General features: G+C 41.8%; 1 protein-coding gene across 1 annotated transcript in view; it reads left to right on the plus strand.

Annotated features, from left to right (window-relative positions):
* The first annotated feature begins 2,852 nt into the window (after positions 1-2,852).
* Pfdn1 (prefoldin subunit 1) overlaps positions 2,853-15,325 on the plus strand; it is a 54,450-nt gene continuing 41,977 nt past the window's right edge. Inside the window, exons 1-2 of the mRNA XM_048331574.1 lie at positions 2,853-2,917; positions 6,966-7,132. Coding sequence (XP_048187531.1) covers positions 2,885-2,917; positions 6,966-7,132 — 200 coding nt within the window. The 5' untranslated portion in view covers positions 2,853-2,884. The remainder of the gene's footprint in view (positions 2,918-6,965; positions 7,133-15,325) is intronic.

Here is a 15,325-nt window from a genome sequence, read left to right on the forward strand (position 1 = left end):
AATGCAGGGCCTCACAGATACTAGCATGCCTCCGCCACTGAGTTACGTCTCTAGCCTGAAACCTTTTAACAGAGTTATTTGGCCTCCAAGAACCAGTGTGTCTAGACTGTTTTCTTAGGAAACGTCAGTAGAAATAAAGTCTTCTGGAGAACACTTCAACCGTGCCTTTACTTTTATTTTTTTATTTTTTCTTTTGTTCGTGGGGCTTGAACTCTGGGCCTGGGTGCTGTCCCTGAGTCTTCAGCTCAAGGCTAGAGCGAGCTCTACCACTTGAGCCACAGCACCACTTTTGGTTTTCTGGTGGTTATTTAGAGATAAGAGTCTCATGGACTTTCCTGCCTAGGCTGGCTTTGAACTGTGATCCTCAGATCTCAGCCTCCTGAGTAGATAGGATTACAGGCGTGAGCCACCTGCACCGGGCAATTTTTTTATTTTTTAAATGAACATATGTTAGTAGTACAAGGGGCGATTTCAGTGTGACATTTCCGCACATATATACAATGTTTTCCCATCAAACTTACCTCCTCTATCACTGTCCTGTACCCTTCTCCCCCCTTCGAATCAATTTTTTTTTTTTTTTTTTTTTTTGGCCAGTCCTGGGCCTTGGACTCAGGGCTTGAGCACTGTCCCTGGCTTCTTCCTGCTCAAGGCTAGCATTCTGCCACTTGAGTCACAGCGCCGCTTCTGGCCATTTTCTGTATATGTGGTGCTGGGGAATCGAACCCAGGGCCTCATGTATAGGAGGCAAGCACTCTTGCCACTAGGCCATATCCCCAGCCCCTTCGAATCAATTTTAACAAGTTTCATTGCTCTGTTTTGAGACATGCAAATAAACTACCTAGACCATAGTCATTCTCATTAGTTCTCTTCCTGTTTGTGTTCCCACTCCCCAGCACTGTTTTACTTTTCTGTCTTGTGTGCATGGGTACTGAGGCTTGAACTCAGGACTTCACACTTTCCCTTGGCTTTTTCTGCTTAAGGTTGGTGCTCAACTACTTGAGCCACACTTCCACTTCTGTCCTTTTGTGTGTATGTCTGTGCCAGTCCTGGGGCTTGAACTCAGGGCCTTAGTTTGCTTTTGTCCCTGAGCTTTTAAATTTTGTTCAAGGCTATGAGCCACAGTTCCATTTCTAGCTTTTTTGGTAGTTAATTGGAGATAAGAGTTTCATGGACTTTCTTGCTTGGGCTGGCTTTGAACTGAGATCTTCAGATCTCAGCCTCCTGAGTAGCTAGGATTACAGCTTGAACCACCGGTGCTTGGCTTTTTGTTGATTACAGATAAGAGACTCACAGACTTTTCTGTTGGCTTCAAACCTTGATCCTCAGATCCTAACCTCCTGAGTAGTTAGGATTAATTATACGTGTGAGCTACCATCCACTCCTGGCTTTAAAAAAAACATTGTTTTTATATTTTAGTGTGTTAATTGTGCCACACTTTTTTTTTTTTTTTTGCCAGTCCTGGGCCTAGAACTCAGGGCACTGTCCCTGGCTTCTTTTTGCTCAAGGCTAGCACTACCACTTGATCCACAGAGCCACTTCTGGCTTTTTCTATATATGTGGTGCTGAGGAATCGAACCCAGGGCTTCATGGATACGAGGTGAGCACTTTACCACTAGTTCATATTCCCAGGCCTGTGCCAAACTTTTAAATGCTTTTTTTCATACTGGTATGTTTGAGCTCAGGGCTTTACTCATTCCTGACAGCACAGGTACTAGTTGAAGTCTAATTGGAGTTTTAAACCCAGGCCCCAAACTCCAGGGATGCTACACCAGGTCTGCCCCAGACTCCTGTGGGTGATGTTAATGAAGAAAGGCACAGAAAGGAATTCCTATTCAGTCTGGGACATGACTTTGGAGAGGCAAAATGAGCACTTCAGCTCATCTTCAGCCAGACTGTGGCTGTTTAAGTAGACAAATAACTGAAGGCAGAAGAAGAAAGCATTGCATAAATATTAAACAATCTTGGTCAAAGTATGGCCTGGTGGCTCCTTATGGAGGAGTCCTGAGCAGACCAGTTGTTATCAGTTGAGTGAAGTAACTGTGGTCAGGATACACAAGCTTGTTGCCTTGTGGGTGGACTATACTGAGGAGGCAACACTGGGTTTGAACTCACCCTTGCTCAGCTTGCCTGCTTGCTTGGCTGGTGCACTACCATTTGAGTCATGCCTCCAGCAGCCCTGTTGGTTTTTTGTTGTCGGTGGTGGTGATTTTGGAGACAGTCTCAGGGACTTTGAGCGGCCAGTATCTAGATCTCAGCCTCTTGTGTAGCTATGAGTATGAACATGAGCCATCAGTACCAGGCCTAAGGATGATGACGATCCTGCTGTTCTTTTCCTTGGGAGCGGAGCCGGTTTTCTCATCCTTCCTGGTAATGTTAGCCGGAAGCCCTGCTTTTCTTGGAAGGTGACTGCGAAGTGACCTCAGAGAGAGAGAGAGAATAGCCTAGAGCAAAGGCAGGTGGAAAATGGATGCAGGGGTGAGGCGTTTCTCCAGCTTTCAGTTCATGGGCCCAGGCAAGGCCATCCGTACTGGTCACCAGAAGCAGCTCCAGTACCTGTCAGGGGAGTACTGAGCCACAGACCAGGGGTGGAGCTGATCGACGTGCCGATTTCAGTTCAACAGCAGTAACTATTTGTCAAATCGCATAAAGCCACCCAGGAAACCTGCAGCTTCCATCCAGAAAGCAAGGCCGAGCTGCTTTGTCACACAGAGAAGTCACACTGAGCGGATTACAAACGATTAGCCACCCGGTTGGGGGAATAAACCGGCCGCGGGCGACTCCCGCGCAGGCGCAGAAGGAAGACGGGCGGTCAACTCCCGCCCTCTGCCCCCTCCCCCGCCTTTCCGGTCTTCTTCCAACGCGCAGGCGCAGAGCGTGCGTGAAGATGGCGGCCCCCGTGGATCTGGAGCTGAAGAAGGTAAAGCGGGGTTTGGGGGCCCCGTAGCGCCTTCTCTGCGGGGGATGGGGAGAGTGTGGGCTAGCGTCTTGAGGGAGGCCCGTGTCGCGGAGAAGGAAGGGGCTCCCGAGGAGTGCGGGGCATGGTTTCCAGGGCCCTCAGGCGGCCCGTGGGTCTTCAGCTGGGGTGGGGGCGAGCGGCCCTGGCCCGGTGGGCGCTGGCAGGCGCTGGCGAGGCCCTGGCTTGGGTGGTCGCCTGCGGTGGGCCCGGTTCCCGTCGGTTCCCGTCGGTCCCCGCGTTCCGAGCTGCCCCAGCCCTGCTTGCCATTGCCTCTTGAGCCTCCTGCGACTCGGTGACACTAATAAGAACCCCCCCGCGTGTTTCAACTTGAAGCCCCCTCAGGCCTCTGGCCCGGAGCTGGGGTTCGGGCTCCACATTTGCTTGGAAAAAAACAAGCTCGCCTTTTGTTTCCCGGCCATTTATTCTATGGCCTATCTTGAAAGGTCCCAGTGTCTACACTCCAGAAAGTTAGGTACTTGACTTTATTGGGGGAATTCAGTGCTGTGCCCCTCCCTGCCCGACCCCCTTTTCAAGGACTTGTCAAAGGAAAAGAAAATTTCGTTTTGCAAATGTGGTCATTATCAGAAGGAAATTGGATTGCTCTCCTACTTCAGCCAGTTGCTTATAAAAGGGTGTTTCTCAAACAGCTTGCCCCCCCCCCCCGTCCCCCCCACAAAAGACTGATGAGGATTCTAAACAGCACTGAAACTACCTTCTAGAAAAGGAAACGGTTTAGAAAAGTCTCAGATTTGGACTAGAATGACCTCACATGGTATTTTGACTGTTAGGTTCTTAAGGTGAGCAGCTTCGTTAAGTAATTGCGTCTGGAAAACCCTTTGCCAAGGAATAGGGTTGCTGGGGCTGGGAATGTGGCCTAGAGGTAGAGTACTTGCCTTGTGTATATGGAGCCCTGGGTTCGATTCTCCAGCACCACATATATAGAAAAAGCCAGAAGTGGCACTGTGGCTCAAGTGGCAGAGTGCTTGCCTTGAGCAAAAAGAAGGCACGGACAGTGCTCAGGCCCTGAGTTCAAGCCCCAGGACTGGCAAAGAAAAAAAGAAATAGGGTTGCTGAGCTAGGGATGATGGCATACATACCTAATAATCTCAGCACTGGGCAGTCGAGGCAGGAGGACGGCAAGTTTGAGGACAACCTAGGGTAGTCGTCTGAGAAACGCCCCCCCCCCCAACCCAGCAAAGCCAAACTGTTGCTCTTAATAAAGCTGTTATTACTCTGTGATTGTTAAGAATCTGTTTTGTCCTTGAACCTTGTGAAGTTATTTTTTGCTTATTGGCTGTACTGGAGTTTGAATTCAGGGCCGATGCTTCCTAGGAAGGCACCCTACCACTCAAGCCCTGTTCTCTAGCCTAGCACTTGCAAATTTAGCTTATGAACAGTGTTTCTTTATGCTATAGCTTTTTAGCCTTAACAATATGCTTATACTGTCGGGTAATACCTGAATTTTAGCTGAATTTTCAAAACAAGATTGTGCATTCTAAAATGTTACCTTTTTTGTTGTTGTTGTGAAAAGTTGAAATTTAATTATGGTTTAGTTACTAGTAGGAATCCAACTGCATGGCCCCACTTTTTAGTACTATTTGATTTTTTTTTTTTTTTGTTAAGAAAGACAGACAAGTGCAAATAGAAAATAATTAAATTGAGTAGTTTTGACAACTGATTAAAATGTATTTAAAGGTTTTATCGTCTAGTATCTTTACAAGGTCTATTTTTTTTTTTGGCCAGTCCCGGGCCTTGGACTCAGGGCCTGAGCACTGTCCCTGGCTTCTTCCCGCTCAAGGCTAGCACTCTGCCACTTGAGCCACAGCGCCGCTTCTGGCCGTTTTCTGTATATGTGGTGTGTATCCGAGGCAGGCACTCTTGCCACTAGGCTATATCCCCAGCCCTACAAGGTCTATTTTTGTGTGTGAAAACTAATAGAATTTCTGACACCTCTCTCCTTTTTTCTCCACTCTCTTGTTCCCCCAAATACATATTTTTTTTTCTTTTTGCCAGTCCTGGGGCTTGAACTCACGGCCTGAGCACTGTCCCTGGCTTTTTGCTCAAGGCTAGCACTCTACCACTTGAGACACAGTGCCACTTACGGCTTTTTCTGTGTATGTGGTACTGAGGAATTGAACCCAGGGCTTCGCTAGTCAAGCACTCTACCACTAGGCCACATTCCCAGTCCCTCACATAAACTTTTTTTTTTTTTGGCCAGTCCTGGGCCTTGGACTCAGGGCCTGAGCACTGTCCCTGGCTTCTTCCCGCTCAAGGCTAGCACTCAAGGCTAGCACTCTGCCACTTGAGCCACAGCGCCGCTTCTGGCCGTTTTCTGTATATGTGGTGCTGGGGAATCGAACCTAGGGCCTCGTGTATCCGAGGCAGGCACTCTTGCCACTAGGCTATATCCCCAGCCCACCCCTCACATAAACTTTTTAGGCCTTTCTATAGGCAGAACAAAGTCAGAATAAAAGGTTAGCGGCCAGCAGACACTAAATGTTATTAAGCTATGAATTTGACAGCTAGTGAAAGTCGTTCTAAGTACTTCAAGAGTATCCAAATGCTGTGTTTATCTTCCAGTTAGTAAACACCAGTCAAATTTGGTATGGTATGTACAGATGAAGATCATGATGTTATTTTGCCACTGCTTTAGAATTTTTGTCCTCCTTTTTATCTTTCTCTTACAAATATTTGTATTTTTTTTTGGCCAGTCCTGGGCCTCGACTCAGGGCCTGAGCACTGTCCCTGGCTTCTTCCCGCTCAAGGCTAGCACTCTGCCACGTGAGCCACAGCGCCGCTTCTGGCCGTTTTTTCTGTATATGTGGTGCTGGGGAATCGAACCTAGGGCCTCGTGTATCCGAGGCAGGCACTCTTGCCACTAGGCTATATCCCCAGCCCCCAAATATTTGTATTTTGAACTTTATAGTAGATTGGAAGGATTCCTGAATTAAGGGTCAGAAGAAATGGATTTAAGTACCTGCTTTTCCACTTAATAGTTGTTCAACCCTAGGAAGCCACACTTACCTTTTTTTTTGGTGCTCATCCTGTGGCTTGAATTTAGGGCCGAGGTGCTGTCCGTGAGCTTTTTTGCCCAAGGCCAGCCATTTGAGTTACAGCTCCACTTCTGACTTTTTGGATGTTTGTTGGAGATAAGAGTCTTATGGACTTCCTTGCCCAGGCTGGCTTTGAACCTCCAGCCTCAGATCTCAGCCACCTGAATAGCTAGGATTACAGACATGAGCCACCAGTGCCCAGCCACTTTTATCTTCTAGCTCATTTAGTTACGTAATTTGTAGTGGGAGATAACTGCTACTCCGTACTCAATATTATTGAAAGGAGTAAATGAGATATGTATATTATCACTCATATATATGTATATACACACATATATATATCAATGTACATACATACACACATATATTATGTCTTTCATTGTTTCCACATATTTCAAACTAATATGGGCAAGTGCGTTGTTGTTGTTTTTTTTTTTGCCAGTCCTGGGCCTTGGACTCAGGGCCTGAGCACTGTCCCTGGCTTCTTTTTGCTCAAGGCTAGCACTCTGCCACTTGAGCCGCAGCGCCACTTCTGGCCATTTTCTATATATGTGGTGCTGGGGAATCGAACTGAGGGCTTCATGTATACAAGGCAAGCGCTCTTGCCACTAGGCCATATCCCCAGCCCCTGGGCAAGTGCTTTGAAATGTAGTACTTTTATGATTCTTGTTTTGAGTCTTGACTTGATTGTTTGTGTTGCAGTTATTGCTTTTGTCTACTTATAGGGTTATTTAATGCATACTTATTTTGCTTCAAATTGATTACATCTTTTGAGGACAGGATAAATTCAGAACTTAGCCTAGCATTGCAATTATATAGTCACATTAATGTTTGCTTCAGTAAATTTCACAACTGTTGTCTCTGGCTAGCATGTTCTGTTTTAATAATTTAGATTAGGCCTAAATGTTTTCTTTGAAATGTTTTACCTGCTAAATCAAAGACTTTTTTTTTGCTAGGCCTTCACAGAGCTCCAGGCCAAAGTTATTGACACGCAACAGAAGGTGAAGCTTGCAGACATACAGATTGAACAACTAAACAGAACAAAAAAGCATGCACACCTTACCGATACAGAGATTATGACTTTGGTAGATGAAACTAACATGTATGAAGGTGTAGGAAGAATGTAAGTAACATATATCCTTAATCGTGTTATCTTGGGAAAGCTTTTATCGGAATTTAATAACATTTCTTTTGTTGTGCAAACGAGTTGCCATTCAGAAATTTGTTCATTTTCAAACTGTGTTAATGTGTCAGAGAAATAAGCTTCAAAATCATCTAGTAAAACATCTTTTCTTTTTTTTTTTTTTTTGGCCAGTCCTAGGGCTTGAACTCAGGGCCTGAGCACTGTCCCTGGCTTCTTCTTGCTCAAGGCTAGCACTCTGCCACTTGAGCCACAGCGCCACTTCTGGCCATTTTCTGTATATGTGGTGCTGGGGAATTGAACCCAGGGCCTCATGTATAGGAGGCAAGCACTCTTGCCACTAGGCCATATCCCCAGCCCCGTAAAACATCTTTTCTAAAAAACTAAATAACAGAATTTTAGAAAGGTATTATTATTAAATGTTTGAATTTATACTTTGAAGTACATGTCTTACTCTGTTCTCTCTTTAATGAGGTACTTAAATGTGTAACTTCACTGAGAAAAATACGATGTATTACCGGAATATATCATAATTTTGTATGTGAAAATTTAGTTGGTGTGATTTTAATCTTTTCATCCCTGAAGACTATTTGGAGTCATACAAATCATAAAAAAGTCTTTTAGATGTTTGGGTACCCTCATTCTAACAGAACAATTTCCACGTGAGAAATCTGGTAAACTAACATACCTTTTGTTCTAATCAACCACTTAACATTAAACTTTTTTTAATCTCAACATTTTATCTTTGTGAGAGAGTAGGTTTGTTTCATATTCTTTAAGAAGAAAACGAAGAATGGAAAAGCTCTTAAGTACAAGTCACATTCCATTGTAGTGAGCTAAAAGGAGAAGACAGATTTTCTTTTTTTATGAGGCAGTAGGGAAGAAGGGCTTTTCTGGAATTTGGTCTTTGAATATTATGTAGTAAGTGAACCATTATTTTAAATTCTGAGGTTTTCTAGTTACAATGGAATTTGACCTCAGTCTTGGGATGACTTGTTTTGTGATTGATAGGAAAGAAGCATAACTTGTAAAATTTAGTAATGACTTTAGAATGATATCGTGAGCAGTAGATCTGACTCGTGACTAAATTAATCTCTTTTTGGATAAGATTGTGGTAAATGGTTGATCTGATTTGCTTTTTGAGAATGAACAGTATGTCATTTATAAATTGTATCTCTGAGTTTATATTTTTCATTTTGGCTTGTTTTGTTTTTGTTGCCAGTCCTGGGGCATGGACTCAGGGCCTGAGCACTGTCCCTGGCTTCTTTTTGCTCAAGGCTAGCACTCTACCTCTTGAGCCACAGTGCCACTTCCGGCTTTTTCCTATATATGTGGTGCTGAGGAATCTAACCCAGGGCTTCATGCATACGAGGCGAGCACTTTACCACTAGGCCATATTCCCAGCCCCCATTTTGGCTTATTTTAAGATAATTTAATTTTGTGAGTTTTTAAATAGTACAAAGGAATTAGGGTGAAAAAAGTACTTGATTATGTGTTTATGTAATACAAAGTGCATTGTTTGCATTCAATACAGAATAATTTTATCCTTAATGTCAATATCCTTAGGTCTCAAAGTAGCAAGGCTAGCTTTCCTAGCATGCTATTAACATTTTGTGCCTGGATTTTATATCATTATACAAGCCATTGTTTGTAATAGTTAAGAATCCTTTTTTCAGAATAGACGCACTGTGTTGGCCCTTTTGAGTTACAGTGAAGTTTTTATTTTCAGTTACAATTAATTTCATTTATTAAACATTTTTGCAGAAGTGAGGGGAGAGTTTGCATTTTTTTTTTTTTTTGCATATTCCCTGAAGCACATTGATAGGTTGCATTGTATGGAAAGAATTTTAGAAATTAAAGGCTTGGCTATGAATTAATGATAGACTGGCATTATTTTCAGAATATTTATTTCATGTAAATTGTGTTCTTAAGAGAAATGTGTATTTTCAAATGTTTGGGTAAGCCTTGCTTTTAAACTTTTGTGCTTTCTGCATTGCACTGAGTTTGACCCTACATTGTAAGGGCATGTAAGGTGAATAGCGTTTGTTATTTGGCTAGAGTACTAGTGCCCCAAGAGGAAGAAAAGACTTGCTGAGTATTAGTCTGGTCATGAGGATGTTCTTTTTCTTGATGCTAAACCTGAAATATCTATTTCTGAATTTATGGTCTTGAGTAATCTTGGGTATCATTGTGATTCACTCCTTTAATACTAGTCTTTACCTTAAATTGTCTTCCTTTTTGAATATTACTTGGGAATTCTGATTATAATACTAAATTTCTCCAAATTTTTATTTTGTTTTGTTTTGTTTTTTTTGGCCAGTCCTGGGCCTTGGACTCAGGGCCTGAGTACTGTCCCTGGCTTCTTCTTGCTCAAGGCTAGCACTCTGTCACTTGAGCCACAGCGCCACTTCTGGCCATTTTCTGTATATGTGGTGCTGGGGAATCGAACCCAGGGCCCCATGTATACGAGGCAAGCACTCTTGCCACTAGGCCATATCCCCAGCCCCTCCAAATTTTTATTTTAAAAAGAGGTTATCATAAAACGTTTGTTTTAGCACTGCAATACATTTTTCTGTATCTTAAATTGAGGCCTTATTATTTCTTAACCATTGCAATAGCTCCTAACTGTTTTTCCTGCCTTCTGTTGGTACCCATTCTTCACATTTGCCAGAATTGGTCATGTCAACATTCCTCATAAACTCTTCTGTTCTTTTTTATTGACCACAGGAAAAAAAACCTAAACTTGTTAACCTAGCACTCATGGTTATTCATAATTTGTCTATCTAGCTAGCGTCAGGTCCAACCACTTTCTATTTGCAGACTCAGGATAGCATATATATTTCTTCTTCCTTCCTTCCTTCTACTGGTTTTGTTATATGTTGAAAAGGATTTTGAGGTTTCATGTGGACATTAAACATTCTCTTATTAACGACTGATGGGTAGAAGAGTACTAGTACGTGTACTAGAAATTGTTATTCGTAACCCTGCACAAACATGTTTTTGTGCTTTCTTTGCATTTGCTCATTTTGTCTTTGGCCTACAATATTTCTTTTTCCCCTGTGAAATTCTCCTCCTTAAAGATAGAGTTCCGTCTTAAAATGCCTCTGAAGATTTTGTAGCCGACTTACACAGCCTTTCCTGGTTGATGGTAGGGCTTTTGTTTCTGTAGTCTATTGAGCTCTGGAGTAGCTCTCCACTAGATCATCACTCTGAGATCATATACATATATTTTACTTTCCTCATTTCTGAGTATATTGTATGGCACAAAAGAGATATTCAGTAAATATGTATTGGTTTGAGTTGAACCTGCTTAATCTTAGAAAAAAAGATTTATTAAGTGTCATAGTTAAAAATTAGTGCCCAATTATTCTGTTTTAATGTATGATTTAGTCAAAGTGAAATGATAAAAGTAACATTTTTCTTTTTTGCCAGTCCTGGGGCTTGGACTCAGGGCCTGAGCACTGTCCCTGGCTTCTTTTTGCTCAAGGCTAGCACTCTGCCACTTGAGCCACAGTACCACTTCTGGCCATTTTCTGTATATGTGGTGCTGGGGAATTGAACCCAGGGCTTCATGTATGGGAGGCAAGCACTCTTGCTACTAGGCCATATTCCCAGAAAAAGTAACATTTTTCTAAGGTCAAAGAAATTATTTCTTACCAAATTTGTCTTTGATCTCACAGGATTAATGTGACAAGATTAGTTGTTTGTTAGATCTGTTGAGAAAGTTGACTAATTCTAAATGCCAGCCAGTTGCAGGGATAGTCAGATTGGCCACAAAGAAACTCCAAACTTTTAGAGTTATGCTGAAGGTAGCCTAATTCTTGGAGAATTAAGGCTAGTCTATGCAAAATAATTTCATTATAATTGTATTTCTTTTACGTTTTCTATCGTCATGTAGGATGAAGTTACATTTTCTTCTTAGGGTATGCATTTCGTTTAAGAACATTGCAAGCTCAGATGTCCGTCAGGCTTGTAAGTAAGAGAAATTTGTTAGTGTTAAAGACTTCTTACAGTTGTTTATTTTTGGTTTAAAATAAAGAAAGTCATGCAATAGGGTCAGAGAAGATGAATTGTTATATACCGTAAGCTCGAGTATTCATTGCTCAAAGCTATGGTCCATCCAGTCTTTTGGCGAGTTGCCAGCACATTTTAGTCCTCTTACTTCATATTCTTTGGAGAGGCTGTTATGTAGCCTGATACTACTACCACCAATTTCTAGTTTTGCTACTTAAGCTGTTTGTGAGCTGACCTCACCCTACTGCTTTGAGAACTATGATGAAAGTTACAACTGTGGGATGGTCTGTCTGAATATTTGGAAGTGTTTGTCTTTGCATCTTTCTAGCATGCAGAGGGAATGCAGATTTGAATCAACGTGATGTGAATATTTCTTGTATTTTTTTCCATAAAAAAAGAATCCACTTATATTTGCTTGTGGGCAATTTTCCTTTTTCTTTGTATAGTACAAGATAATTTTAAAAAATGTTTTAGTTGTTTTGCAAGAATTACATTTGGAAGTGCACTTAAGTGACATTTAATCATGCTAAAATAAATGTCAAACTTATTTTGATTAATAGTAGATAAAATCCTGGTCTTGATTTGAAGGGAAGACTATTATTCTAACATACTTTTTGTTTGGGGGTACTATGTAAATTTCCGCAAGACAAATTGGTTATTTATTTAAAAGTAGGAGGAACTTGAGTAGATTAGCCTTTGAGAAGAATGAGTGCCTTTTTAAAACTTGGAACCTAACTAAAAATAACTTTGTGTCATATTTAAACTAATTTAGAGATATGCTACCATTCTGTGGGTATTTTTTACATTTACGGAACTAAGAATGAACAATGGTATAAATCTACCAACTAGATAAGTGTCTAGCAATGCAGAAATTGCTGTTTGGGAGCAGTGTTACTATTTCTACTTGTTGAAGTAATTTAATGGTTTATCCCTGATGGTTGACAGATCCAGTGGCAAAAACTTGAGATAAATGCAGCACAGGTAGAAAGTGAAGTACTGGGTCTATTTCTGATAGATTTTTAAAACTGAACACAGTTAAGCATTTTGAATGTGCAAATTGAGATTTCATGGCATGGAGATTGAACTGTCTTTGTTTACCATTTTTAACTGGTTTGTGGTTCTATCTTTTTTTTTTTTTTTTTTTGGCCAGTCCTAGGCCATGAACTCAGGGCCTGAGCACTGTCCCTGGCTTCTTTTTGCTCAAGGCTAGCACTCTGACACTTGAGCCACAGCACCACTTCTGGCCATTTTCTGTATATGTGGTGCTGAGGAATCGAACCCAGGGCCTCATGTATATGAGGCAAGCACTCTTGCCACTAGGCCATATTCCCAGCCCCGTGGTTCTATATTACTTGCTAGTGTTGACCTATAATTTGAGTTGTGACATTCAGTAAAGACAGGATGAATACTTTGCAACTTTTTTTTTTTTTTTTTTTTTTTTTTGCCAGTCCTGGGGCTTGGATTTAGGGCCTGAGCACTGTCCCTGGCTTCTTTTTGCTCAAGGCTAGCACTCTGCCACTTGAGCCACAGTGCCACTTCTGGCCATTTTCTGTATATGGTTCTGGGGAATCGAACCCAGGGCCTCATGTATATGAGGCAGGCACTCTTGCCACTAGGCCATATCCCCAGCCCATTTTGCAACTCTTTTGTAGTTTCATGTAGCTATAGAGTACATCTGAAAGCTGAAGAAATTGTTACATTTTATTCTGAGATTAGAAAATGAACATTTTAAATCTTGGTATAGTAAATATTTTTATTTTTTGATGATGCTGTAGATAATGTAGAAATTATGTTGTTGTCCTCACCAAAATGAAGTTTAGTTTTTTTTTTTTATTTAGTGTTTACTATAGAAGGTAAAAAAAGAGGAGTAGATACTTTTGGTTTGAGAACCACATTGCAAATGCAAGCTTGCCTATTCCTATTGGATTCTCTTTAAAAGTATTGATTTATATTTGAGTCTAGAAAATAAAGCAAAGATAAAATGTCAAAAGTAATGAAGGTTTATTTTAGCTTCATTTTTTTTTAAAAGAAGAAACGTTCTTGGCATTCAGAGCTTTTACTAAGAGAACATGATCCGCCCTTAGATTTTTATACAGAGCCATTTAAAGTCATAGCTTTCATTGCTCAGAGTTCTAAGTGAAAAAAAAAACTTCCCTGTTGTGCAGGGAGAAATGACTTCAGTTTTATTGACATAGAATATGTATATAACCCAGAAAGGCACGCTCTTCTCTCGCATAGAGTACTCTGGGGAAGGAGAATTTTGAATAATGTTCTTAATTCCCTTAAGATGTTAGTGCTTTAAAAACTTGATGTTCATTACACCTCTGTTCTGCCTCTGTCTGCAATGACATCACTGTTTTTAGGCCAGGAGAGGTTAGCAAACATTTTCGTAAGACTTACATACTCATGTTTCTGCAGAAGAGTACTTTAATAATTCTTTCCTTTCTTCTCCTCCCATAGCTCCCAGACTCTAAACATTCTCACCCAAACACAGGAAATTAATTTTGAAAAATGTGCTAATTGGAGTCTATTGTTAAATAAGAAAGAAGTTTGTTTATTTTGGAGAGTACAAATGTGCTAAAATAAAATTTTTATTTGGTGTGTCCTTGTTAGGTATGGAGTTAACTTTTTTAGTCTTTAAACTTGCTTTAAAAAAATGAGGATAGTGGGGGCTGGGGATATGGCCTAGTGGCAAGAGTGCTTGCCTCGTATACATGAGGCCCTGGGTTCAATTCCCCAGCACCACATGTACAGAAAATGGCCAGAAGTGGCACTGTGGCTCAAGTGGCAGAGTTGCTAGCCTTGAGCAAAAAGAAGCCAGGGACAGTGCTCAGGTCCTGAGTCCAAGCCCCAGGACTGCCCCCCCACCCCCAAATGAGGATAGTGGGGCTGGGAATATGGCCTAGTGGTAAAGTGCTCGCCTCGTATACATGAAGCCCTGGGCTTGATTCCTCAGCACCACAGATATAGAACACTCTGGAAGTGACGCTGTGTGTGGCTCAAGAGGTAGAGTGCTAGCCTTGAGCAAAAAAGGCCAGGGACAGTGCTCAGACCCTGAGTTCAAGCCCCAGGACTGGCAAAAAACCAAACCAAAACAAAAAATGAGGATAATCATTCAGTTATCTGAAAGACTGCTTCTGTATTCCTGATATTTAAAAACAAACAAAAACCCTAGCCAGGCATTGGGAGCTTATACCTGTAATCCTAGCTACTCAAGAGGTTGAGATCTGAGGATCATGGTTCAAAGACAACCCTAGCAGGAAAGTTCATGAGACTCTTATTTCCAGTTAACTACCTAAAAGCTGGAAGAGAAGGTGTGGCTCAAGTGGTAGAGCACAAGCCTACCAGGGACAGTGCCTAGTCTATGAATTCAAACTCTAGTACTGGCACCAAAAATAAATAAAATAAAATTTCCAGGAGCTAGTTTGTGGTGGCTCCCTCCTATAATTCCAATATACTTGTTGGGAGCCCAGTGAAGCAAGAGGATAGAGAATTTGAAGCCAGCTTGGGCTATATAGGGAGACCCTGTATCAGGAATGAATGAATAAGATGTCAGCACTTGGAAGCCTGAGGCAGGAAGAATATGAGTTCTAGGCCAACCTGAGGCTTCATCACAACACCTTTTTCTTTTTTTTTTTGGCCAGTCCTGGGGCTTGGACTCAGGGCCTGAGCACTGTCCCTGGCTTCTTTTTGCTCAAGGCTAGCACTCTGCCACTTGAGCCACAGAGCCACTTCTGGCTTTTTCTACATATGTGGTGCTGGGGAATTGAACCCAGGGCCTCATGTATATGAGGCAGGCACTCTTGCCACTAGGCCATATCCCCAGCCCACAACACCTTTTTCTAAAAAAATTAGCCAGCCAATCAACAAAAAAGAGTTTCTGGGATCTGCAAATAACCACTACGCTGATGGACTCACCAAGAGTTGTGGATTGTGTGCACCAGTTGTGCCTGTGTCTTGTGAAGAATGTATGCTTATTTTATTTGTAGAATTTAGGTTTGACTGGCATATCTGGGAGTAGATCTCACTGTCCAGGTCGAAACTCTTATAAATTCTTGTTTTGAGGATGAAGTATCCTTGAAACAGAATAGCTTACTTGGAAGACACTTTGAAAAGAGGGTCTAAAATGTTCTGATAGGAAATTGGCACAGTAGCAGGAAC

Source organism: Perognathus longimembris, chromosome 22 (genome assembly GCF_023159225.1).
Source record: "Perognathus longimembris pacificus isolate PPM17 chromosome 22, ASM2315922v1, whole genome shotgun sequence".
NCBI classification, from domain to species: Eukaryota; Metazoa; Chordata; class Mammalia; order Rodentia; family Heteromyidae; genus Perognathus; species Perognathus longimembris.